We start from the raw sequence: 27,372 nt of genomic DNA, 5'->3' as shown, positions 1-27,372 counted from the left end.
TTGTGATTTTAAAAGATGATAAAAGTAAAGCACTTAGCAAAATTAAGTATTTCAATAAAGAGAAATACTGTCAACATCAGATAATCACAAAATGCAATTTGGGACAAAAAAATTCAACACCTTCCAGAGCCGAATCACGACAGCTGCTAACAACAACAATGAACAAGTACAGTAATTCAATGTTCCTTTCTACTGGTTGTCAACAGTGGATAACAAATAAGATATGAAATGAAGGAAAAGCAGAATGGAAGGAAGAAAATGTAAAAAGCACAGAAGATTCACAAAAAATAGTGAGTCAATACTTGCAAAGTAGGCTATTACTTGCAGAGTTTTCCCAGACTACGCCGTGCTAAATTGGGGCAAAAGCGATGCTCTCCCTTATCATTTATTCTATTAGGACAACTAACTGCTCTTCCCTTTCCATGACCTGTGACCACACCCCCACCCCTGCTCCCACAATCCCCTCCTCCTCAGCCTGCCCCTCAACCTCACCCTCCAGATCACCCTCTCTCTCCTTTTGCAAGGGCCTGGATCAAACGCCATCTCCTCCCGGCAGCCTTCTTTAATTCTCCCAGACTGTTATTAATATCTCCCTCTCCTGAATTCTTTATCACTCCCTGGCCAAGCACTCTGGTTGTCTATGTTCATGTCGTCTCCCTTGCTTGGCTGTAAGCGTCTTGTAAGCAGGGTACGCTCTCACTCAAATTCTCTCCTCCCACAGAACTCTGTGCACGGCCTTGTACACAGTGACTATTCAATGATATTTCTAAAAGGAAAGCGTTGAGTTCTAGATATTGTGATCAAAGATGAAAAGCACCCAACTTCTGCAGTGGCAAGTACAATATTTACCAGAATAATAACACAGGGAAGAATGGAGGGAAATCAGGGTGTATGAATAAAACCCAAGTGCACCTTACTACTGAAGTTACAGATAACCCACCTTTGCTTACTAAAATCAGAAAATGGACAGCTAGAGGCTACCACTGAAAAAGTCAGCCTAACTCCGCCTCACTGTCCTTGTTCTCTAAGGATTTGATTAGGCCTGTGATTTGGAAGGGATGATGAATCCATTCACTGAATAAAGTCACACTGTTTTCTCAGCACAGTTCTAAAATATTTCAAAGGCCATGATATTTCACTTGGCTTGGCCATTTGGGTTAAAATTTATTAGTCGAAACAGAAAACTTTCTCAACAGACCCCATACGTTCCATTAGGTGTGATATATAGTGTCTCTCAATGTCTAATTATTAACTAGAAGTGTAAGTAAATCACTATCAGTATTAGGCTCTAATGTGTGAAGACAGAGTGAGAATTAGGCAATTCGACTGCTAAAGAACTTCTTTTTGCCAATTTGCTTTTCCTTTCTTTTTCCTACACATAGAAAGAATTGTACAAGGGCTAAGTGACTGCATTAAGCCACTCTTCCTAATCTATACCAAAAGTAACAATGTGCCAGGAGTGCTATTGTTTAGAACTTCCAACAGCCCCCATTTCCAGTATTCTGTCCCTTGGTCACCAGGCAGATGTCCTGGTGTGTGTATATATATATTTATTCTATCTATAAAAAAGGTGAGGAGAGGGCTTATATATCCTTTGGGACACCAGCTCAACCACTGACTATTTCTGGGCATTCTTTGGCAATGATTCCTCTAATGACACCATACAGTATATCGTTTGTACCGAAAGAATAAAGAGGGAGTCATTCAGAACTAGAGAAGATCTTACTAAAAAGGATTCACAAGTAAGAAACCAAAAGGGCAGTACTAACTTGTATTCTGTAATTATGTCCTTTAAGGATTAAAAGCCCAGCTGAAACAAACCTCAACCTCTTTCCGGGATTCAGACTCCAATAATTCTTCAGCCCCACCAGGATCGATAACCCATTGATCCTGCCACCTTTTCAGCAAGCCTCCTCCTCTCCTCACATGCTCCCTTCTCTCCTTACTCAGGTGCACATGATTCCACAGTCCATCAGGATAGTCACTCCTGGTCAACATCCTCGACTCCCCTGCACGCTGTCCCTTTGTCATACAGATTCACAATCCCTTGAGGATTGATGTGTCTTGGAATCCAGAACTTTTCCGATTTGGGGGAAGGTGATACAGTGTATATACCATAAACGTCCCAGTGAAGCCTGGGGCAGCAACCCGAAGTCAAACACATTAATATACTTATGCATGGAGCTTCCCTGGTGGCGCAGTGGTTGAGAGTCTGCCTGCCGATGCAGGGGACACGGGTTCGTGCCCCGGTCCGGGAAGATCCCACATGCCGCGGAGCGGCTGGGCCCGTGAGCCATGGCCGCTGAGCCTGCGCGTCCGGAGCCTGTGCTCCGCAGCGGGATAGGCCACAACAGTGAGAGCCATGCGTACGGCAAAAAACAAAAACAAACAAACAAAAAAAAAAAAAAACCAAAAAAAAAAATAAAGACAACACAGTCCATGGGGGGAAAAAAACCTAGTATAACCAAAGCTGAGTTCCAGATTTCTCCTCCAAACTAGCTTCTCTCACTGTTTTTCCCCATCTCAGTAAACAGCAACTTCATCCATCCAATTGCTCAGACCAAAAACCTTAAAGTCCTGGACACCTCTTTCCACACTCCACACACAATCCATCAACCAATCCTGTCAGTTCAACTTTCAGCATAAATTCAGAGTCCAACCACTTCTCAGCAGTCCCTCCAAAGCATCCTAGTTCCAGGTACCACCATCCCTTACCCAGACTATCATGAGGGTCTCCTATTTCCTGTTTGCCACCCTGCCTCCTTAGAGTTTATTCTCAACACAGTCCTCAGAGTGATTCTTTATTAGTCCAATCTTGTCACTCCTCTGTTCAAAACCCTCTAGTGGCTTCCCATCTCAATCACAGTGAAAGCCAACGCCTTACAGTGGCCTACAAGGTCCTTCAGGACCTGGCCTCCCATTACCTCTCTGACTTCCTCTCCTATCCCACTCTTTCTTACCTACTCACCCCAGTGGCACTGGCCTCCCCAATTTTCCTGGAACATGCTAGCCTCTGCAATGTCTCAGAGACTTGGCACTTGCCATTCCCTTTGTCCCCAACGCTCTTCCCCCCAATACCTACATGGTTCTGTTGCTCGCTGCCCTCCCGGCTCTGCTCAAATATCACCTTATCCCCGGACCACCCTATGTGAAAACAGTAACCATCCCATCCCTACCCTAGACCCCCTTCTTTCATCGTTTTCCACTGCAGGGTCACACTATCATCCTGTCTCTAAGCTAGAATGAATGCTCATGAGGGCAGGACTTGGCTTTGTTCCAGCCCCTAAAAGAGCTCCAAGAGACCTTTCTGTGATGCTGGGAATGCTCCGTGTTTGCACTGCCCACTACAGTAGCCACTAGCACATGTGGCTGCAGCACTTGAAATGTGGCTAGCATGACTGACAAACTGCATTTTCAACTTTACTTTAATTAATTAACTACAATTTAAGTAGCTACACGTGGCTAGCGGCTACTGCATTAGGCTGCACAGCCTAGAACAACAGTTACTCAATAAATATACAGTAGGTACTCACATATTTGCTGAATCAATTAATGGAAGAAAGAAATCTGAAGGCTTTTCTTCTCCTTAATTTTTTATTACAGAAAACTTCAAAACTACACAAAAGTTGGCTACAGCAAAATGAACCCTCAAATACCCATCACCAACCTGAATATGCTCTTTTTTTTTTTTCCTTTTTTGGTGGGGGAAGAAGGAAGGATTTATTATTACTTGCAGCAAGTAAGGAGAAGACCAGGGATCTTTCCCAAAGCAGTGTCTCCCTGAATGCTCTTCTTCTTCTTCTTTTTTAATATTTATTTATTTATTTTGGCTGTGCCAGGCCTCAGTTGCGGTGTGCGGACTGCTTAGTTGCGGACTGCGGGATCTAGTTTGCTGACCAGGGATCGAACCCGGGCCCCCTGCATTGGGAGCACGGAGTCTAACCCACTGGACCTCCAGGGAAGTCCCCTGAATGCTCTTCTAATCTGAAATAGGTTTCAGTGGATACCGGCATCTCAATACTGGCTTCTAACAATGACTATATGCCTGGAAAATAGTGAATTTATACTATTGTCCAGAGTTTATATCTAACAGCATCTCTTAGAGTCTTTTACAGGTTATTGAGACATGACTTTAGGAATTAGATCAGGTGTCTGTTGAGGGAAAAACCTGTGTGCTAATGAATGTCTGAGGCACATTTGTGATAAGACAACACTAGGCAACTATATGTACGTTTTTATATCAAGGACCTGATTGCTCTCTTGCACCATTTATTTTCTCCACTTAAATTTTACCAAAGTCATACTTTTCAAGAGGAGCTGTGTGACTATACAAAATTGAGGAGAATCTTGCTCTTGTTAGATGACATAAATTCCTTGGGCAGGGGTTTTCTCTTATTAGTCTTTGTAAACCTAGCATCTGGTACAGCAGTTGTTAAGTGAATGAAGTTCATAATTGCACAAAAGTGGTAACATGTGAACTGTCAGAATGCAAACAGATACACTGGATCTCCAATTTCCTAAACAGATACAAATCTGAAAAGGAAACGCTCAAGTGGATTTTTAAGTGTGTCAGATCAAAAGGCAGCAAAATACGCTAGAAAGAAAATCAAACTGGGAACAAGAGCACATGGGTTTCAATGTCCTAAATGAGGTGATCATATCCTAGTCACTTACTTCCTCTAGGCCCTAGTTGGTAAAAAGTCAGTTTGGCATTGATGATTTTCAAAGACGCTATCTAACTTTACAGCAACTAGGTTCTATTCTAGATCTACAATACACATACATATTTTAAGATGCTTATTAACTTCCCCTTTCTATGCTAAGTCATGGTCCCTATAATTTACTTTAAAGGAGCTATACATGGAATATAATTTCACAAGGAGACTTCATGTCCACTTTAGTAAACACGTAGTGTTCCCCATTTCTAAAGTGCTAAATTCTTTACTTGGGTCTCCTAAAATACTGCTAGAGTGCTGTGTTTAATTTACACTCAGCCAGCTGATATTGGGCTTATTAGTAGTACAGAAAAGGCAATTTTGGCCACGTATTTGCCTAGTAAACTGCCAAGGTACCCCTTGTGTTCGAAAAGTTTCTTCGAGAGTTCTAAGCCAATTCTTATCTCTTTCCTAGCTGGCTCCATCAAATGAACTATTTTAGGCTTTGTTCTGAAGTTTTTTTACCTTTGTCTAAACGAAGCAGTAGTACTGAAGTCAGGCTCTGGTGTTTTTTAAAGCAAGGAAACTGAAAGAAATCAGGGCCAGTCGTGTGTGCCTTCCCCTGACGCTGCCGTGTGATGAAATTTCTCGATCTTGCATTTAAAATGTGGCTTTTGGGCTCCTGTTCTGTGCAGCCTGCACAACAGTGAGCCCACGCTGGCAATCCAATGCCATCCGATGCCATCCAATGCCGATGCTGATACTGTATTGGGTCTAAACACTGAGAGATCAACAACAGCAGCACAGGAACAATGCATCTCAAATAAAATTCTTACACATGGTCAAAAAATAATCTTGTAATTATTAAAACTGAGGTTTAATTGGACATTGATATTGGTTTGGAGTTTAACACCTTTATTATGTCTTAAGAAATCTAACTGATTAACTCTCTTCTGTAACTTTTTTTTTTTTTTTTTGGCTGCGTTGGGTCTTCGTTGCTGCACGCAGGCTTTCTCTAGTTGCAGCGAGCGGGGGCTACTCTTCGTTGCGATGCACAGGCTTCTCATTGTGATGGCTTCTCTTGTTGCAGAGCACGGGCTCTAGATATGCGGCCTTCAGTAGTTGCGGCTCGTGGGCTCTAGGCGCGCAGGCTCAGTAGTTGTGGCGCACAGGCTTAGTTGCTCTGCGGCATGCGGGATCTTCCCGGACCAGGGATCGAACCTGTGTCCCCTGCATTGGCAGGAGGATTCTTAAACACTGCGCCACCAGGGAAGTCCCTCTCTCCTATAACTTTAACTGTAACTTCAATCTTCAAATTTGTGTACTTCATATTCACGTCCTCTCTAAAGTCACCATAAAGGTCTATATGTAATAAATGTTATCAAAATTTTTAAGAAACATCATCCACATCTCAAGTAACAGCAACATTTCAAAGTCAACCTAAAAATGAAATACTACTCTGAACAGAAGGGATGTTTCCCAAAAACAAATGAAAAGCAGGAGGTTTAAATCAAATTTTAAGGCATACTCTTAGCCATCAATTGAACCACTGGAAAGATACATGCCAACAAGAACACAGTATTGCCTTAACCATAGGAATAGCTTCACACATCCCTTATTCACACTACGATCTAAATGCATACTATTAAAGCCACGACATCAGCCGTCCATATTAATCACTCACCAATTTAATTAAAGTAAACCAGCTTGTCAGAAAGCTTGCCTCTTCTCTATTTCTTAACATTATTGACTTTTAATAGTTCACTGAAATAGTAATTACTTGTTTATGGCATTAACAAATGTCTTGGACACAAAAGTCCAGCGTGTGGCAGGGTCAGTTACAGACATGTCCTGATGGCAAATGAAAGGAGAGATTTAACCCATCAAAGTGGCCATCTAAAGAACAGAACCTATTATGCCTTTCTCCAGACGCTCCTGGTTAAATTCAAAGTGACAGGACAAACCAGATCAAAACTAAACAGAGCTAGAAGCAACATACAAAATCCTAATGAACCCTCAGAAATCCAGGTATCAATCTGTCAATATCTAAGCTCAATTAGTCCTTTCAGAACAAAATACCTCACGAGGTAACAAGAAACTAGTTTGAGGTCCTGGCTATGAAAAGGATAAAACCAGTCACTTTACTGCACAGCATATTGCTAAGTGCAGTCATATCTCAACATGGAGATCTTGGGAGGATTAAATAAAGACGTGAGTCAAGTACCTGTCTACTCAGTCCAGGAGCTGGTACTAACTAGTGTTCAGTAAATGTTACTCCTTCCTCGATCCTTTAAGAACTCAGGCCTATCAAGTCAAAATCAACGGATGGTTTAAAAAAAGCAAATCAAAACAAACAAAAACTTTAAATGGAGATATAGACAACACATCTTAAAAGCACTTAATGTGGGCTTCCCTGGTGGCACAGTGGTTGAGAGTCTGCCTGCCGATGCAGGGGACACGGGTTCGTGCCCTGGTCCAGGAAGATCCCACATGCCACGGAGCGGCTGGGCCCGTGAGCCATGGCCGCTGAGCCTGCGCATCTGGAGCCTGTGCTCCGCAACAGAAGAGGCCACAACAGTGAGAGGCCCGCATATCGCGCAAAAAAAAAAAAAAAAAAGCAAGCACTTAATGTTAAAAAAGTAGCAAATGGGATCGTGAAAATGAAAAATAGATACTGAAAACATTTCTGAATGGCTCATCCTTCATGGTCACTTGCAACCTTCATATTTTGTGAAATCATCTTCAGGGATGAGCTCTGACAAGAGCTAAGCCAGATGCAAACTGATTCCATCAGGGGGTGAGACTTGGCAATGTTTGCAGCCAGTGAAGTTTCCCTCCTGAAACCATCACCACTGGGCACACTTTGGGCTTTCGGCAACTCCAGTTTCCAAACAAACCAGTAACACAACTAGAAGGCTAATTTTTTCATTAGAATTGTTAAGAAACCAGGAGTTCAATAAATCATTTGCCTTCAAAGGGAAAAAAATTACTTTCTAACACATAATATTTCTTCTGGTTCTAAGAAAATGAAGCTTAGTTATTTACGAACTAAAAACTGTAATACTATAGTGAAGTCTTTTTATGGCTCACAAATGCAATGTTTAAGAAATAAAGTTATGTGAAGAATAGGACTTGGCCTAAGCAGTCTTGAGGTCAAGTACTAGTGCTGCCATTTACTATATGACTTGCAGGAAGTTACTTAACGTCTCAGGGACTCAGGTTCTTGTGTGGTTCTTTTCAGCTCAAAAGCGGTATGATTACTTACAACATCTGATACTCCTCAGTGCCCCCCTCTCTCTATGTATATGCTTACACACACATACACATATACATGTACCTTTATTAAATAATGCAGACATATTTTTTAAGTTGTAGTAACTTAAGGCCCACTGTGAAACAAAGAAAGTGTGTACGTGTTGGGTGTTCTGACCCTGAATACCATTCTCAATGGTGAGGGCATTTACAAAGCCTTGTGACACCTGAATTAACCAAGTAAGCCTTTAAACCCTTACAATGAAACATTAAAATTCAATGTGGCTATAATCTCTTCCTTACAAAACATGGACCCAAAGAGTCTGGCTTCAAGTATGGTTTCAAAAAAAAAAAAAAAAAGGCAGATGTATTATATTCACCACCCAGCTCTTCCCTATGACCACATAAAAAAACACAAATGAAAACTCACAGGCCCATTGTAATACATTGTACCACTTCTGAATGCAACACTTAGCTCAGGCTTACTACCCTGACAAATAAAGGAAAGCATTTTATGAAGCCAATTTAATTGGGAGGTGACAGAAAACATACAGCCATTTTCTTCAGCCTTATCATTGAACTGGCTTCAGCTCCAATCTCTGGCAAATCCCACTCAACAGAAGAAATTAACCAGGTCAGCAGAACAGGTGCTACGTTGTGTCTGTCAAGGGCCTGGCATCACCACAATTACTTGCACACAATGAAGCAGTAATCTTTACAGATCATCTCTCCCAAGAAGCATATTGGGGAGGGGGAGAAAAACTGAAGGGAGGAAGGCAGGGTCGGGGCAGGGGGGATGGTAGTGGGAAGAAGAGGAATAGGAGGCAAAGAGAAAAGGCAAGAAAAGAAAATGAATGTGCAGCTGCCTTGCGGCTCAGCAGATGTCGGGATGTGATGTACGAGGCTAGGATAAGCTGTCGTAGCCTGCTGCCAAAGAGTGGTAAGTGATTAAAGCCTGCGCACTTCTAAGCACCATATTTAGAATCTGCAGGGTTTCGAGACTTGCACCCATTCCTTGCTGTGCTGCCAGATGTTGGCAACTGGTCCAGTTCCTACTGACTGTGCATGGATGGCAGCAGTTGGTACGGCAGCAAAGCAATCTGGAATGCTTCCGGAGATGCTGTACATTAACAAGTGTCACCCATCATTCACCTTTACAGAAGGCTGAAACAACTCCAATTTGCTGCCACTTCCCTCTTGGGAAACAGCCAAGATAAAGTTGCACCTGGCAGCCCCATTTGTTTCACTCAGGTGTTTCAGCTGCCTTGCTGACCTCTATTAGTTTAAGTTTTAATTTAGATTAACCCCAGCACCCCAATTAACCAGCAAGGGTAAAAGCTAAGATGTGACTAGTCATAACTGAAATCAGAATTTATCAAAGTTAAAATTATTAATTGGGATGAAGGGCCAATCAAGTAATACTATTTCTTTTTCAGCAGACCTCCAGGCCAAAAAAAAATATATATATATACACACACCTATATATATATATATATATCTTTCAGACTAAGGATTGCCAATAGAAGCAACTTCCCCCCGCCAGTAATTTCAGTTTATTTTATTAAGCCTATTTAATTTATGATGCACTTTCCACTGAACAACATACACTTCAATTAATGAAGACTGGAATATTTTTGATTGTCTCCCATGATCTCACACAATTATACAGCATTAATATCCCATATCAGGTACTTCCTTAGACACTCTAGAACAAAACAGAATCCCCTACTCTTCTGACAAATGGATATAATAAGAGAAGAAAAGGAAAAAAGAATCAGGACCTCTGACTAGGAACACCTGGGGCCACATCAATCCTCTTTCCTATACCCTCTCATCATTACTTTTGAGACTTACAGCAATAATTTTATTGAACATCACAGAGTGAATAGCAAGATTAATAAAAAGTCTCTCTTTTTTTTTTTTTAGGGCAAAACCAGAGGCATCCCCAATATAGAATCACTTGTCCTACTTGCTTCACAGGGTAATTTTCCTAAGTTCCTTCCTTCGTATTCCATATACTACACAGTACTGTCGTCATAGCTAAACCTCCAACAAGCACCTGTAAATTCTTCGGCAAAAGTTAACACTAAAAATTCAGCAGAGGAAAAAAAATTGACCTTGATAAAATAATGGCTCAATCAAAACTGGTTTATCACTGCTGAGCAGCATCCTCAACTCTCCAGAGCTAGAGGGTACATCCTAAAGCACATTTCATTAAGAAGTATGACTTAACAAGAGACCCAGGATTACAGGAAATTATTTTAGTTCTTTAGAACAGCCCAGGTGTTTAGTCTACCTTAACGGTCACCACCATCATCAAAAAGAGCAGCACGACAGCAGATCACAGCGTCAGGGAAAGAACTGGGGAAATGTTTGTGAAGAGATATTGAGAACGGGACTAGATTTCAATCTCTAGCAATTCTTTCTGTCTTCAAAGCACTACACTATTATTATAATCAACACTAGCAGACAATCTCAATAAATATAAATACTTAACTGATGTGAACATGCACACATACACAGAAGTTTTAAGAGAATAGACTTAATAGGTTAATAGAACCAGAAGTGCAATTCAAGAATTCTGGGATCCCAGCCCTTCAGCTCCATATCCTTATCTAATAGTAATAGGATAAGAAACCAAACAAACAAACAAAATCCTCCACTAACATCATCAAAAGCTGCTGAGAGAGAATAAACCACCTGATGCAAAGAAGTTGAAACTGTTTTACAAATAATTCACACTCTGCATCAACTAACAACGTAGCTGTAGCTATATTCATTTCAAAAGGAAAAATATAAAAGTAAAGCAATAAATCCAGAACTACACAGTAAGTCAATTCTGAACACTAGAGTTCTAACTCCCTATCTGACTCTATCCTTCCAAAGTAAGCTATCTTTTGGTCTGAGAATTCTATCAGCTGTTTTAAAATGCTAAAGCCTGATTTATAACAAAAGAGTGTAAAAATCATACCTGGTGGTAAAAGTCATCATCATCAAAGATTTCTTCATCCACGTCCTTCAGGTGGGCACTGGCAGGGGCTTGAGGAAGGATCTCCTATATCAATGAGAAGGAGTGAATCCCAATGAGGTTACCAAAGTAATTCAGCTACTATAAATAATGTGTATAACAGTCAAAGCACTATTTTCCTTAAGATATAAAGAGCTCTTCAAATTAAAGAACAAGGATTTCCCTAGTGGTGCAGTGGTTAAGAATCCACCTGCCAATGCAGGGGACATGGGTTCAAGCCCTGGTCTGGGAAGATCCCACATGCCACAAAGCAACTAAGCCCATGCACCACAACTACTGAGCCTGTGCTCTAGACTCCGTGAACCACAACTACTGAGCCTTTATGCCACAACTACTGAAGCCCACGTGCCTAGAGCCCGTGCTCCACAACAAGAGAAGCCACTGCAATGAGAAGCCCATGCACCACAACGAAGAGTAGTCCCCGCTTGCCACAACTAGAGAAAGCCTGCGCACAGCAATGAAGACCCAATGCAACCAAAAATAAATTAATTAATTAATTTAAAAAAATTGAAGAACAAAAACAATGCAATTGAAAAATGGGCAAAACATTAATAGGCACTTGACAGAAAAAAAACACAAGCAGTCAACAGTTATATAAAAATATGTTTAATCTAATTCTAATTAAATACATGCAAATGAAAATGAGAAGACACCATTTTTCACCTCTAAAACTGGCAATCTTCAGTAGGAAAACACAGCTGGTGGGATTGGAAATTAATGCAGCCTTTTTGAGGCAATTTTACAACATCTATCAGGATTTAAAATGCATACTCTCTTTGATTTAACATTTCCACTTATAGAAGTCTATCCATATGTTCACACAAATACAAAAATAAAAATGCTCAGGAATGTTTCCTATAGCACTGTTTCTAAAACTAGAGACAACATAAATATCCACTGTTCAAATAAATTATAGTACACATCCATACAATGGAATACTCTAGCCATTAGGAAAAATGAGGTAGATCTCCATGTAATAACATGGAAAAGTATCTAGAATAATTAAGAAAGTAAGATTTTACATATAGTTTATAACATTTTATATATTTATACACACACACGTATATATATATATATCCAACCCATTTAGTTAAAAAAAGACAACCATATTTTTATAAGTGCGTACGTGTTATATGCGTGCGTGCGTGTGTGTGTGTGTGTGTGTGTATTTATATATACAAATAGAAAATACCTGAAAGTGTGTTACAACTATGAACATTGGTTAAACCTGAGGAGTGGAGTTTTTAGACTAGGGGGAATTTTACTTTTCATTTTAAATTCTTCTGAACTTAAAAAATATATTAAGTATATATTCCTACTATAAATAAAAGAGTTTCCTTTAGACACAAGAATCTGCCTATTTCAATTCTGGATCCTCTTCTGGAGCATCTAAACATCCAAAGGAAAGCCTAAAGTACACGCTTGCTTCGATACTGGCATTTCTAAAGAAAAAACTTTAAAACTGAATTTAAAAAATTGGATTACAGGGCTCCCCTGGTGGCACAGTGGTTAAGAATCTGCCTGCCAATGCAGGGGACACAAGTTCGAGCCCTGGTCCGGGAAGATCCCACATGCCGCGGAGCAACTAAGCCCGTGAGCCACAACTAATGAGCCTGCACTCTAGAGCCCATGAGCCACAACTACTGAAGCCCACATTCCTAGAGCCTGTGCTCTGCAACAAGAGAAGCCACTGCAATGAGAAGCTTGCGCACTGCAACGAAGAGTAGCCCCTGATCACCGCAACTAGAGAAAGCCCGTGCACAGCAAGCAACAAAGACCCAACACAGCCAAAAATAAATTAAAAAAAAAAAAAATTTATTAAAAAAAAAAATTGGATTACAAATGCTTCCATGACCAGACTCAGATCAAACTCAAAATTAAGAGAAGGCTACACATAATAACAGCTTCATTTTTTAAAAACTTCCCCCTCCCACATATTCTCAGTTTCTCAACAATCTAGGAAAGTAGTGCTTTTTTCCCTTTCTTTCACTGACTTCTTATACCCAGAGGAATACCTACAAGGAGATGATAAGATTTTTCAATTAATTAGCCTCCTAGAAACTGCTCCCATAATCACCATGCATCACAGTTCTTACCGGCTGTCCTGGCAAACTCTCTGGGACAGGCTGGGCTGCAGGCTCAGGTTTGCCAAGAACTCGGTAGATAGAGCGCTTGGTCTGTGTCCTTCGAAGTAATCTTTCTTTGTCCATCAGAATATGATCAATCTGAGTCAAGATTGAACGTTCAAAGGCACCAAAACCCTGCAACAACATTAACCAGTGTCAGATAACATGGAAAGTCTCTGCTTGAGGCAGCTATGTTGGTTTCCCTATTTTTCTGTGTCAGCAGAGAAACAGACAATCCTCCTTCCAGGAGGAGCTTTCTGTTAAAGACTGAGTTTGTGAATGGCTCTAACTGTTCTCAGAAAAAAAAAAAAAAATTAGTCCCTAAGCAGGTCATATTAGTTTCCTATACCCACAGATTAACCTCTGCTCCTTTAATAATTGTTTTAAAGTCCATTTCTTTAAAGTATTTGTATTTCCAACACTTACAAGATCACAACTTCTAGAATAAAAAACTTTTTCTAATAAAGTTGAAATCCCATGATTGAATGGCATAAACCCCAATGGATTAGGGTTAGGGTTAGCGTTAGGGTTCAGTAAATTTTTTCTACGGAAGTGACTGATTACTATGACACTGAGGCATCATCCATATAAGGGAGCTGTACTTCCAATTTCTCACAGCTGCTTCAGGTTGCTATGACCTGCCTTACACACATGAGTGCACACACTTGCCTTCCCCAGTTTTCCAGAAGCCAGCTTGGTCTTATCATGCCACTTCTGGAGCGTACGGTTCCTGTAGACAGTGAAGTCGGCGAAGCGCTTCGCTATGAAGCTGGGGTAGTCCTCAGTCTCCAGCTTCCTCTTTGCTGGGGCCCTCCTCTGCTGCTGCTGCTTCTCTTCTATGAGCTCTTCATCTTCACTGGAAATCTCCTCCTCACTGGAAAACCAGTAAGAACACTGAGTCCAATGTAAATAAACGTTACCTAAATAAAAACTTAGGCGTGCGACTTCCCTGGTGGTGCAGTGGTTAAGAATCCGCCTGCCAATGCAGGGGACACGGGTTCAAGCCCTGGACTGGGAAGATCCCACATCCCACAGAGCAACTAAGCCAGTGCGCCACAACTACTGAGCCTGCACTCTGGAGCCCACGAGCCACAACTACTGAGCCCTTGTGCCACAACTACTGAAGCCCACGCACCTAGAGCCCATGCTACGCAACAAGAAGCCACCGCAATGAGAAGCCCATGCAACTGCAACTAGAGAAAGCCCACACGCAACGAAGGCCCAATGCAGCCAAAAATAAAATTAATTAATTAATTAATTTTTAAAAAACAAAAACAAAAAAAACCTAGGCCCACATGCAGTCAAGAGTATTTGGGCTTTCCCTATGCTGTCTGCATCTTAAATAGCACGGGAGACGTGAGGACGGCTTTTTTGTTGTTGTTGGAAGAAAACATTCGTGAGGTCAAACAAAAATTCATGTATCTTTTAAAATAAATATAAAAATAGATGGTTTCAAAATATTTTTTAAAAAGTAAGCCAACTATAAAAATAAATGAGGTTGTTAAAAACATTATTAGAAATGCACATGAACCAGGCCTATACTGCTACAGGAGGGTCTTTAAAAATTAAACATATAATCATACTTTTATGACCTCAATCCCCAAATCAATAAGGGAAATATGTCTCCCTGTAACCAACTACTCAGGAAAGCTGAGTAATATTGGTTGAACCAAACGAAGACAAGCAGAATGTGAAGAAATCTCAAAGGGGTAGGCCACAGAACCCGAGCTAGGCTGTAATACCCTCAACTGTGTGAGAGAGCACTAGAGCCTACAGCTACAGAGCCAGCTACACTGCCTGGACTACCGACCCCAGCGCACAGGAAGTGCTTACTAAATGTGAGCTCCTTTCCTTTGTCATTCCAACTAATTCAATAGAAAGTTATGGAGCAGAGGGGAAGCCCAACGGAAAACAACAGGCAGGTACCCTATGAAGAAGGCTCAAACAAAGGGGGGAGGTAGAAGAGAACCTTCATCAACTGTGATAATTTCAGGAAGGGAAAAAATGTTTTCTTCTACTATTTCCTGAAATTTTTCTACCCTTCGCAATAACTGCTTCTTCCTTCACTGAAAAGTCAACAGTTGTGACTGGCAATTCCGTGTATGGGCAACAAAGTGCTTCATAAACATTAATTAAGCGTTCATGTTAAAAATGCGCTTTCACCTATAGTCTCACTAGATCGAAAAAGAAGGCAAGATTTTTGCAGAAGCTTACAAAGAAGCTTAGGCACAACTATGCATAAAAATCCAAAACCTAATTCCCAATTTATGTGTCATCCTGGCCACCAATTAAACGTAAGAGGCTCTTTCTATTTTACTAACATTAAGTCCGGTATCTGCCTGGAAAGGACGTGACTTTCTTTTTCATAAATAATGGGAAACCATTCAGACGAAAAGAAAATAAGCAATTCCATAGTTCCATTCCCTCCTTACCTTTCTGCTTTGGGCTTTGTCCCATCTACTAGGTATCTAGTGTCTGGATACTGGAAAAGCAACTCTTCCTGAAGATCTACCAATGACCTCAACAATGCTTTAAGTGCCTTGTGACCTGGGAAATAAAGCAGAGGGAAGGAACAGTTAATTATCTACAGTTCTCCAAAGTAGGTGATGCCTATGACGCTGGACTCCTGAGCAGTAATGGCTGAGGGGGTGGGCACAGGGTACGCCGGGACTGAAAACTCTCTGAAATACAGAATTCCTGAAAGGAGATAATAACAGTGCCTACCTCATAAGGTCGTTGTGAGGAACAAGCAAGGTAACAATGTGTAAGGTACTTAGAAGAGCGTCTGCAGTAAACTGTGAGTTCTTAAATTTAATAAGTTTGACACACTCCTTCCCTGCCTGTCATCATAACCAATAATTTTTTTCCTTTGGTGTTTCTTTCTCAGATATTTTTCTACAGGTTACCCATTGACCTCTTGGATTATCCCTTTACTGATCAACTCCTTAAGCAATTCCTTCTCTTCTGAAGAGCACAGCTTAGTCCTGGGGCCCCTACCACCACCACCATCACCACCACCCTCCCCCAGGAGATCTCCTTTGCCTCTGGTGTGAGCTACCACCTCATTCATTCAATCTCCCAACACATACCCTTAAGGAAGGTTCCAGTTCACGAATAGAAACCCAAGTTAATGACTTACTGTTTGCAGTACAGTCATCCCTCGGTATCCTCAGGGGATTGGTTCTAGGAGCTCTCCCCCAGGATAATGAAACCCATGGATGCTCAAGTTCCCTATATGAAAGGGCCTGGTATTTGCATGTAACCTACACGCATCCTCCCACATACTTTAAATCATCTCTAGATTACGTACAACTAGTACAATGTAAATGCTACAAAAATCGTTGTGAATACTATGTAAATACTATGTAATACTATGTAAATAGTTGCGAGAGTGCTGCAAATTCAAGTTTTGCTTTTCGGAACGTTCTGACATTTTTTCTTTCCAAGTATTTTTGATCCAAAATTGGTTGAATCCGTGGATGCGGAACCCAAGGATATGGAGGTTCCATCGTACTGAACTGTGTATTAAAATTTTGCACACCAAGAATATGTTCTCACCTGATTCTCCTCACGACCAAAAGGATGCACATGTAATAAAGCTGGTCAGGATTAAGTTTCAAGTCTATGACCAAGAACTTTCAGAATAAAATCTGGCCCTCTGAGAACCAAACTCTTACCTTCTTTATCAGCAAAATCCTACTAAAGGGGCTAAATAGACATGGATAACAACTACTAGTTAAGTTTTGACAGCACTCAGACATCTCGCTCTATAATCAAACTTTCCCATTTCCAGCAACTGCCAAGAAAATCTTCACATGGATGCTCCATCACTCCCTCAAACACCATGTCAGAAACAAAACTTTTTTCTTCCAACCTAATACTTCTTTGTCTGATTCTCTCACCTCTGTCTAATGTTTTCACAGGAGATCACTGACATTTTGGAGCCCTTATTCAATATATTCAGTCAGTTGCTAAATCCTGTGGTTTCCATACTTCCTATCACTAACAGTTGTCCATCTGTCTCTGGCTATGCTTCGATCACTCCTTCCCACTTTCCTTTAAGTAACTGTAATCTTCTCACAAGCATCCTTACTCTCATTTAGCAATCCCTACATTCATTTCTGTTTTATATTCTAGACTAACTTCAGCCCACACGAACTTCAGTTTAGGTGATTTTTATGAATTTGATTCTCTCTCTTCTGCTTCTACCTTGCGCAGCATGAGTAGCTTCCTCACTATTTTACATCTCAACCTATTTCATCAATGGGACACCAACACATGACTCAGACAAGTTCTCCAAACAGATCACACTGCAGCATTCCATTTCAACATATGGCTAAGAGCTTACCTGAGAAAGCCTCCGTGGATTGGTCAGAAGGAACTCAATAACCCAATAGCTACTTTGCATTCCTCCAGTAATCTCCGTATAAGACTATACAGGGACTTCCCTGGTGGTCCAGTGGTTAAGAATCCGCCTTCCAATGCAGTGGACTTGGGTTCGATCCCTGGTCAGGGAACTAAGATCCCACAGGCCTCGGGGCAAGTAAGCCTGCACGCTGCAACTACCAAGCCTGCATGCCCTGGAGGCCACGCGCCACAACTAGAGAGGAGCCTGAGCGCTGCAACTAGAGAAGCCCGTGAGCCACAATGAAAGATCCTGCATGCCACAACTAAGACCCATTGCAGGGACTTCCCTGGTAGCACAGCGGTTAAGAATCCACCTGCCGGGCTTCCCTGGTGGCACAGTGGTTGGGAGTCCGCCTGCCGAGGCAGGGGACGTGGGTTCATGTCCCGGTCTGGGAGGATCCCGCATGCCGTGGAGCGGCTGGGCCCGTGAGCCGCTGAGCCTGCGCGTCCTGAGCCTGCGCTCTGCAGCGGGAGAGGCCACAACAGTGAGAGGCCCGCGTACCGCAAAAAAAAAAGAATCCACCTGCCAATGCAGGGGACACGGGTTCAATCCCTGGTCCAGGAAGATCCCACATGCCGTGGAGCAACTAAGCCCATGCACCATAACTACTGAGCCTGCAAGCCACAAATACTGAGCCCGTGTGCCACAACTACTGAAGCCTACGCGCCTAGAGCCTGTGCTCCGTAACAAGAGAAGCCACCACAATGAGAAGCCCGCACGCAGCAACGAAGACCCAACACAGCCAAAAAAAAAAAAAAAGACCAAATGCAGCCAAAAAAAATAAATTAATTAATAAAAATAATAAAATATTGTTCTTGTAGCCAAAAAAAAAGGACTGGGGCTTCCCTGGTGGCGCAGTGGTTGAGAGTCCGCCTGCCAATGCAGGGGACACGGGTTCGTGCTCCGGGTCCGGGAAGATCCCACATGCCGCGGAGCAGCTGGGCCCGTGAGCCATGGCCACTGAGCCTGCGCGTCTGGAGGCTGTGCTCCGCAACGGGACTGCAACGGGAGAGGCCACAACAGTGAGAGGCCCGTGTACCGCAAAAAAAAAAAAAAAAAAAAAAGAAAGGACTATATAAATACAACTTGCTTATTTAAATGAAACAGAAGATCCTTGACCACATCTTTTCTAAATTCCACATTCTAATACTTTTATAATCAGTACATATCCACATCACTTGGGGGAACCTGCAATACCTAAATATTACCTGAAAAAAATCCAAAATGCCTTGTGTTCTAAACCCAGGTTCTCAACCTGTTACTCTGAATCTTAACAAAACAAACAAACAAAAAAACCTTTCCACCAAATATAAAAATAAAGTTACTCTCATGAAGAAGAAAAAAGTAACACAATTATTCTTCGGACAGTTTTGGGGAAATGGATTAGGCACAAACAAGATGAGAAGTAGGCAAGAAGAATAAAAAGAATAAAGATATAATAATTTTAAAGAGAAGAATTACTTTAAATGTGCTAAGTGTGTAACTAGGATAATGCAAAATTATGTATATAAACATGTAAATTTTTAAAGTAATGAGGAAAGCAGAGAATACAAATAACTACAAATATTAGGTTACCACCAATGATCATCTATGAAAAGAGTTGAATATTATAAACAGAGATTCCATATAGCTAAGGTTCTGAGAGTTATGTTACAGCCAGAACCTTAAGAAAATAGAAGAGACACTAATACTTGGAAGGAAGCCCATGAAAACGCCGAAATCTCCTCTCATCCAAATTCTGTGCAAATATGAACCATTGTTTTTACCTCCTTTTCTAGAAACAGCTACATCTTAAGAGAGCCCATGTTCTCCAAAGTGAAACTACAAATCAATTTTGCATTTGCAAAGTAGTCTTCAAAATTCCCAAGCCTAAACCTTGAAAATATTAGGCTATGTGAAATAAGTCAGTTGCAAAAGGACAGATATTGTGATTACACTTATATGAGATATCTAAAAAAATGGTCAAACAGAAAATAGAAGGGTGGTTACCAAGGGCTGGGGAGAGGTGGGAATGGGGACTTATTGTTTAATGGACACAGAGTTTCAATTTGGGATGATGAAAAAGGTTTTGAAATGGACAGTGGTAATGGTTGCATAACAATGCAAATGTACTGGCTACTGAACTGTACACTTTAAAATGGTTAAAAATGGTAAATTTTATGTCATATCTATTTTACCACAATTTTTAAAAACACCTTTAAAAAAACCCTAAGACCAAAGTAGTAATAATTCTACCATCCCAGTCTATCTCCCTACAGAAAAAAATCGTCTACATTCCTTCAACCTGGAGCCTAGTCCAAAAGGACAATGGAATATTATTCAGCCTTAAAATGGAGAGGAGGAAAAAAAATGGAGAGGTGGGCTTCCCTGGTGGCGCAGTGGTTGAGAGTCCGCCTGCCAATGCAGGGGACACAGGTTCGTGCCCCAGTCCGGGATAATCCCAGATGCCGCGGAGCGGCTGGGTCCGTGAGCCATGGCTGCTGAGCCTGCGCGGCCGGAGCACAGGCTCCGCAACGGGAGAGGCCACAGCAGTGAGAGGCCCGCGTACCGCAAAAAAAAGGAGAGGAATTCTGACACATGTTACCACATGGATGAACCTTGAGGACATTATGCTAAGTGAAATAAGCCAGTCACAGAAGGACAAATCCTATATCATCCCACTTATATGAGGTACCTAGAGTAGCCCAATTCATAGCAACAGAAACGGTGCTTGCCAGGGGCTGGGGCAAGAGGGAAATGGAGAGTTGTTGTTTAATGGGTATAGGGTTTTAGTTCTGCAAAATCAAAAGGTTCTGGAGACTGGCTGCACAACGATGTGAATATATTTAGTACTACTGAACTGTACACTTAAAACAGGATGGTAAATTTCACGTTATGTGTCTTTTTACCACAATAAAAAATTATAAGAACAGGAAAATCAAGTGCCTGTCCCTTTCTTCCTCTAGGTACCATGTGTCCATGATCTAAAATATGAGATCAAGAACCATGCAGGGAAGAAGCTGCAAAGCAGTTCATAATGTTTATGGCTGCTTGCCCCCAACAAGCAAGTCATAATTTGACTCTCTAATGTAACATAACCAAGAATTCTAAAAACGTCCAACAAAAAGACTACTACTTTTAAGGGCCACTTTCAAGTAGCTACACAAGCCCTTTTTTTTTGTTGTTCAAGTCAGTTTTAAAAAATCCATCACAGATATATTAGACAGCATATCAATCCAACAAGAAAGCAGAGAGCCAATATCAGTAAATCAAAGTGTGCCTTTCCGTTAATACTCTCTCATATGTTCTCATTTTATACACCCCTTCACCCAGTCAGAAAGTAGCCCTAAAGTATTTAAGCTCCATTCAGGGATAGCACCACCATGCATCAAAGTGTCAAGAGACCTACCAGAGGTGAAATCTGCAATTCTGTGCTGCTAACCACCAAAAAAAAAAAAAAAAATGTTTATCAAAGTCAAGTCACCAGTGGCCAACACATGGACAACCTCCTGCGAAGAGATTTAGAAGCCAGAGCCCAATTCTCGTTTCTCTGTGATATTAGGGCCACATCTCCTTCTAGTAAAATTTTATGTAAAACCTGAAGAGACGATGAGCAATCCTCTGCTGGTCGCGGTAGGCCTCCTGGAAGACACAGCCGACGAGGATGAGGAAAGACTCTCTCCCAGAGGCTCAAATCCAATAGTGAATTCTTCGCAGCCAAAAACCAAACCAAAACAAGCAACTCTCTTTAGCATTCATATAGGGCTGAATTCTATTTGTTCAACCCTATGAATGTGAAAGGGAATGGGATCAACAGTTTCTAGTTCACCTCTAGCTTTTCTCCCAATTAGCGTCAGAGTTAAAAGTTAACAAAAGCTGCAGATACTTTCTTCTTGTTCAAACGAACAAGCCCAAACAGTAATACTGACAGAATTCGGAATTATGATACAGTAGAGCCTTCACGTAGTTCTTTGTTGAAGAAGTTAGGGCACCTGGCCACAAAACAAATGGCGACCGTCAAGGACATATATGCTTATTTTGTCTTACATGGTCCATTTCCAGAGGCTTTTCCCTTAAGAGGAGATTAAGAAGGACCGATGCCTCACCTTATTACCAAGATTCAACCCAAGCACCTGGGCACTGGCTTTAGGAATAATTTCCCAAGTAGAGAATAAAAAGAAAGAGTACTTTACTAAGGGTCAGGAGCCCTGTATCCTAACTGACACTATCACCAACTAGTCATTTTCCACTGAGTGGACCAATTTAATCTCTTCAAGTCCCAATGGTCTCATCTATAAAATGTAGATAATCCTTTGCCTGCTTATCTTACAGAATTAAGGTGAAAAATAGCAAATGCTTTTATATATTAAGGTATTCTGCCAATTTTTTTAATGCTGTACAAAGAGAAAGTACATTACTATCACAAAATCAGCATCTTTCACATGGTGAAAATCTCTAGCTCTGCCTGTTCTGATCTACAGCAATAGGACTGAACTAGTATTCATACATTCCTATATTAAGTATCCATTTACATGCTACCCATATGCAAGCATTCTATATATAAAATGTCACCAATCTAAAAACCATTTTCACTTAACAGCTTTATTTTTTTCCCTGATTCATCTAGGCTGTTCGATGTAAACAAAACTGTAGGCAGAGAATAAGTTTGGACATGGGCACACAGTTCATTAATTAGATTATAAGCCAATAAGTAAAACTTCTGGCAAGGGGATGGAGGGCAATGGGAAGAGCAAATGTATAAAGTAAAATAAAGCTCACCTTATCAGTTTTTAAATATCCACACCATTATTTTTTAAGTAAATATGCAAACATACAATTATTTATGTGCAAGTAATATAAACTCCCACATTCCTATTACCCCAGATATATACATTGAGGTAGAATATACAGATCGCAAGAGCATTTTTTTTTTTTTTCCTTCCTCCTTCTGAAGTAACTCTAGGACTGCAGCTAAACTATAGGTCAAAAGGACACACGATATACTGGCCTGAGAACAATACTTTTCATTCAAATCCATACAAGCCTGCCACTTGCAGCAGTCATCCCCGGCAATTAATCCCCCAAGAAAGACGTTTGATTAAATCTTTTCAAGCAAATCCTTTGCTTTGCTTTTGTTAGTTCACTTCTTGTCAACATCCATTAAAATATGCCTTTAATTCTCCCACAATCTTAAAAAACACCGATTCCACTGTCTTCAACTTTAATCAACTGTATGGCCGGCGTTTTTCATTTCATAATAATGTGCTGCTTGGAATTCAAGAGGCAGGCTCAGCATCAATCATCTGGTAAGAATTTTTCCACTGCAATAAATATGCAAATGAGGAGAGCCAGTCAGTCGTATTTCAGGCCCGACTTGCTAGTGTTTTAAAAAAGACACAAATTTATTAATTGCCGGTGGCCAGAGGAATCCTATTACTTTGGGCATTGATTACAAAGCTGTGTGAGTGATTATTGTGCAACTCGCGGGCTACCCAGGCATGAGGAAAAATTATTAAAGCAAGGCAGAGATTATCAACTCGGAATAACAATAAGCCTTAACATTTAGGCCCTAACTTCTTTAACAAAGAACTACGTGAAGGCTGCACTGTATCATAATTCCGAATTCTGTCAGTATTACTGTTTGGGCTTGTTCTATATTCCCCAAGCAGGATGGCGTTACCAGTAAGAAAGAGCACTGCAGGTTACAAATTCCTTAACACCCACTGTGTGGATGAGTCGCTATCATTTCCAGTGTGGGTGCAACTAGAATTTTTATATATCCATGTAGGTATACACATACACAGGTGTGGGCACGTATATAACCCCCCGATTTATTAGAGGAACAGATGTACTCTTAGGAGGACCATATTTCGACTGCAACAGTAGAAGAAGTTCTGTCCCACTGTGTTGGTTGGTTGTGTGAACCAAAAGTAGGATCTTTTTTTTTAATGGTACAAAATCACCACCAGGATAACTTTTCCAAAGCAGAGTGTGGGGACTTATATTCTAAAATCATGACAACTAATCCAAAAGCAGACTTGGGTTTTCCGACCTCAGGGAGCCCCATGGTAGAAGGCATGCAGTCTGTGCAGGGGTCTAGGAGGAAATGATTTGATGGGCTAATTCTGAATGCAAAGTATTTTTGTGAGAAACATTCAGCCTAAGACATATTAAATCAAGTAAGAAAGAGGACTCAGTGGACAAAAGTTATTTTTTCTCTTAAGAGAATGATGCAGGGAACTGGGGAGTAAGTGGAAGTTGAAATAAGGGAGAGGTGGAGAGACATAGGATAAAATATGTTGGGTGAGCCCCCTCTCAGAAAGAAACCAAAAGGAAAACTCCCTCCCATTTTACATTACTGCCGCACTAAGTAACATGACAGATAGTGTGCATCTGAGTTCTGTGGAGGGACATCCCACTCGAGCTGTAATTTCTGACCAGGTATGAATGTGTAAGGAAGGGAAAAGAAGTGCAGAATTTCTTAGGTTTCCCTGAATACTCTCTCAAATACCTTGATGAAGTGTGTCAATAAATCCTTAAAAAGCCCTACAGGACACAGCAATCTAACTGATCAATGTACTTCCCGAAATCCACTAGCTACCTTCCGTTTCACAGTTCCTAGACAACCTCCATTGTTCCAGAGTACTTACCTGAAAAGGGAAATTTATTTTTCCCCTTTAAACAGAAAGGGTAAATGCTCAGAGCACGAGGTACTTAAAATCCAAGTTTATTTACCACAGTAATTGCTTAAACTGTCTAATATAGGATTTACCCTGGGAGAGTGGAGATACTTTCATTTTTATTTGATATACTTTTGAACTGTTTGAATATTTTATAAGCACATATTACTCTTACAATTTAAAATGCTATTAAAGTTTAAACTCTGAAGTAAGGGAACTTGTTAAAAATAAAATTAAAACCACAATCCAAGTAACCTTCTGTTTCATATAAAATAGTCTGATCCTTTCATATTAAAAAGCCTTTAAATAAACAGATAGTGAACTGTCCCGAACCAAGTGCCCAAACAGGTAGTGAACTGTCCCGAACCAAGACCCTATACAGTATGGGTCTGGAAATGGGGGTTCCCATGCAGTTAATCCTTCCTCTCTCAGTATCCTTCACAGCATTGCTACAACACATATTGTACTGTGCGTGTTGTAAGCAGCTTGAGACACAGACCTTGTCCTGCCACTCTAGCAGCCAACACATCACTTGGGCCATAAAAAGTACTCTACAAATATTTCAGTTCCAGAGAATCGATGCCCAAGTCACATGACAGAACATCTAACTACACTATCATTTCCAAATCTGAATTCTGACATGCAAATAAAATGTGGACTCCCTATCTGCTACCTTCAACAACTGTGTATCCTCAACAAAGTGACCTTTTGTTAACGGAAGCAAGGTAATCAAGCTTAACTTTTTCCTTATTTGAACACGCCAACTATAAGATGTATAGGCTACTCCTAAGAGTCTCAAAACCACTGTATCAGATTTAAGAACTTACAAACATGAAAATAATTAACAATTTTTGTTAGGCATGTTACAATGCATTCTCATGAAAACAGTCATTATCGCCACTTAGATAAACTGAGGCTCAGAAAATAAAAGATTATTTTATTTGCGTTCCTTTTAATATTAGTGAAGGTAAGCACTGCTTATTCATCAACCCCAAAACGAAACACGTTGAGATGTTGCTTTCATGTAAAAACATTTAAATGATGCTTTAAAAGTGGTTTACCTATCTCCACACCTTGCTGTGAGCATCCTGAGGCAGGGGCTGCACCGCTCACCTTGGTATACTGGGTGTTGGCAAGCGGCCGACTCCACATTGTTGAATGAATAACTGAATATAAATGACATCCTAATATTCTTCCTGGCATGTGCTTTTTGTGTGTGCCTTCCAAATCTCCAAAGAACTAACTATAAGTATAGTACCAGTATTTATTTATATAACCCCTTTAAGAAGAGGGAAACAAATACTGTGTCCACAGAGCTATAGCCTAAGAAAAAAACTATTACCACTCTTAAGATTTAATAGCTAACACTTATCAAGGACCTACTAAGTACCAGACACTAGCCTGAGCACTTTTCATGTAGTAACTCATTTAAATCCTCACAACAATCCTTTCAGGTACATACTATTATTATATCACCATTATACAGATGAAGAAAATGAAACACTACTACAAGCTTTAAAAAAAAGCTGCACGTTTTTCATTTTCTAGATCAATGTACCCTTATGGGATATGTATCAAAACTACCTGGAAAACGAAATGAAATTTTCAATTCCAAAAAAATGACAAAACTGCCCTCCTCAATACCATGACACAATAAAAAAACACTAGTGGGGCTTCCCTGGTGGCGCAGTGGTTGCGAGTCCGCCTGCCGATGCAGGGGACGCGGGTTCGTGCCCCGGTCAGGGAGGATCCCATATGCCGCGGAGCGGCTGGGCCCGTGAGCCATGGCCGCTGAGCCTGCGCATCCGGAGCCTGTGCTCCGCAACGGGAGAGGCCACAACAGTGAGAGGCCCGCGTACAGCATAAAAAAAAAAAAAAAAAAAAAAAAAACACTAGTGAGGGGACTTCCCTGGTGGTCCAGTGGTTAAGACTCCATGCTCCCAATGCAGGGGGCCCGGGTTCGATCCCTGGTCAGGGAACTAGATCCCGCATGCTGCAACTAAGACCTAGCACAGCCAAATAAATAAATAATTTAAAAAACAAACAAACAAAAAACGGTAGTGAGTTTCTGTTAAAATGCTATATCTGAATTTGGTCCTCACACTTGAAAAAACAAAGTGGAGAAATTAAAGAAAGCCCAAATCATACAGATGGAAGGCAGGTCCTGTAAGACAAGATAAAAGAATATTTGCTTAACCCGAAAAAGAAAATGTTAAGAAATGGATTAATAGTCTCCAAAATTCAAATGGCCAAATACATCCAAAAAAAGATGCTTAGCCTTACTTAAAAAAAAAAAAAAATTAAAACAATGTGATACTTTTCTGATAGTGCTTGATGCTGGCAAGAATGTGAAGGGGCATTCTCCATACACAACTGATAAGAGTTAATTAGCTAAAGGGATCCTGAAAGCAATCTGGCAAAAAGTATCAAAGTTTTACAAACACATACCTCCTGACCCTACTATTCCACTTCTAGAAATTAATTCTAGAGAAATAATCAGATAAGAAAGCAAAGAGGTGGGTACAAAAACATTATTTTTTAGCATTATTTATAATAGGTAAAAACAGCAAACATCTTAAGTGCCCATTTATAAGGTATTTAGCCAAATAACTTTCTGGGCAGCTGTTGAAAAGGATTAAGTATAAACAGAATTTGGTCTGAATACACTAAACCACAAATACTTTGGGGGATAACTGCAGTAATCTGAATATGGAGCGGACATATTACTTAGGACTGTTAGGAAGTATTGATTTGGTTAGAGTAGATGAGTGTTACACAGGAAACACTCTTACTTTTTAGAGCTATTTATAGAAGTATTTAGAGGCAAAATGACATGATGATGAGTACTTTAAAATACCTCAGGAAAAAAAATGAAAACAAAGATAGCATAGTATTTTTTTTAAAGAAAGAACAGGTGGACTTCCCTGGTGGTGTAGTGGTTGAGAACCTGCCTGCCAATGCGGGGGATGTGGGTTCGGGCCCTGGTCTGGGAAGATCCCACATGCCGCGGAGCAACTGGACCCGTGAGCCACAACTACTGAGCCTGCGCGTCTGGAGCCTGTGCTCCGCAACAAGAGAGACCATGATAGTGAAAGGCCCCCGCACTGCGATGAAGAGTGGCCCCCGCTTGCCGCAACTAGAGAAAGCCCTCGCATGAAACAAAGACCCAACACAGCAAAACTAAATAAATAAATTTTTTAAAAATCCTTCCCTAAAAAAAAAAAGAACAGGTAAGACATATTTA

At 40.8% G+C, this 27,372-nt stretch overlaps 1 protein-coding gene across 6 annotated transcripts in view; it reads right to left on the bottom strand.

Moving 5' to 3' along the window:
* The window catches only part of AATF (apoptosis antagonizing transcription factor), a 119,105-nt gene that overhangs the window by 65,780 nt on the left and 25,953 nt on the right, over positions 1-27,372 (bottom strand). For all 6 annotated transcript variants that reach the window (XM_032617797.1, XM_032617801.1, XM_032617798.1 and 3 more), the window contains exons 5-8: positions 15,494-15,608; positions 13,731-13,935; positions 13,032-13,196; positions 10,879-10,962 (exon numbers count right to left, since the gene is read on the bottom strand). In XM_032617797.1, coding sequence (XP_032473688.1) covers positions 10,879-10,962; positions 13,032-13,196; positions 13,731-13,935; positions 15,494-15,608 — 569 coding nt within the window. The remainder of the gene's footprint in view (positions 1-10,878; positions 10,963-13,031; positions 13,197-13,730; positions 13,936-15,493; positions 15,609-27,372) is intronic.

Source organism: Phocoena sinus, chromosome 20 (genome assembly GCF_008692025.1).
Source record: "Phocoena sinus isolate mPhoSin1 chromosome 20, mPhoSin1.pri, whole genome shotgun sequence".
Taxonomy (NCBI): Eukaryota; Metazoa; Chordata; class Mammalia; order Artiodactyla; family Phocoenidae; genus Phocoena; species Phocoena sinus.
The sequence above is the reverse complement of the archived record's forward strand: the minus strand, read 5'-3'. Positions and strand labels throughout refer to the sequence as shown.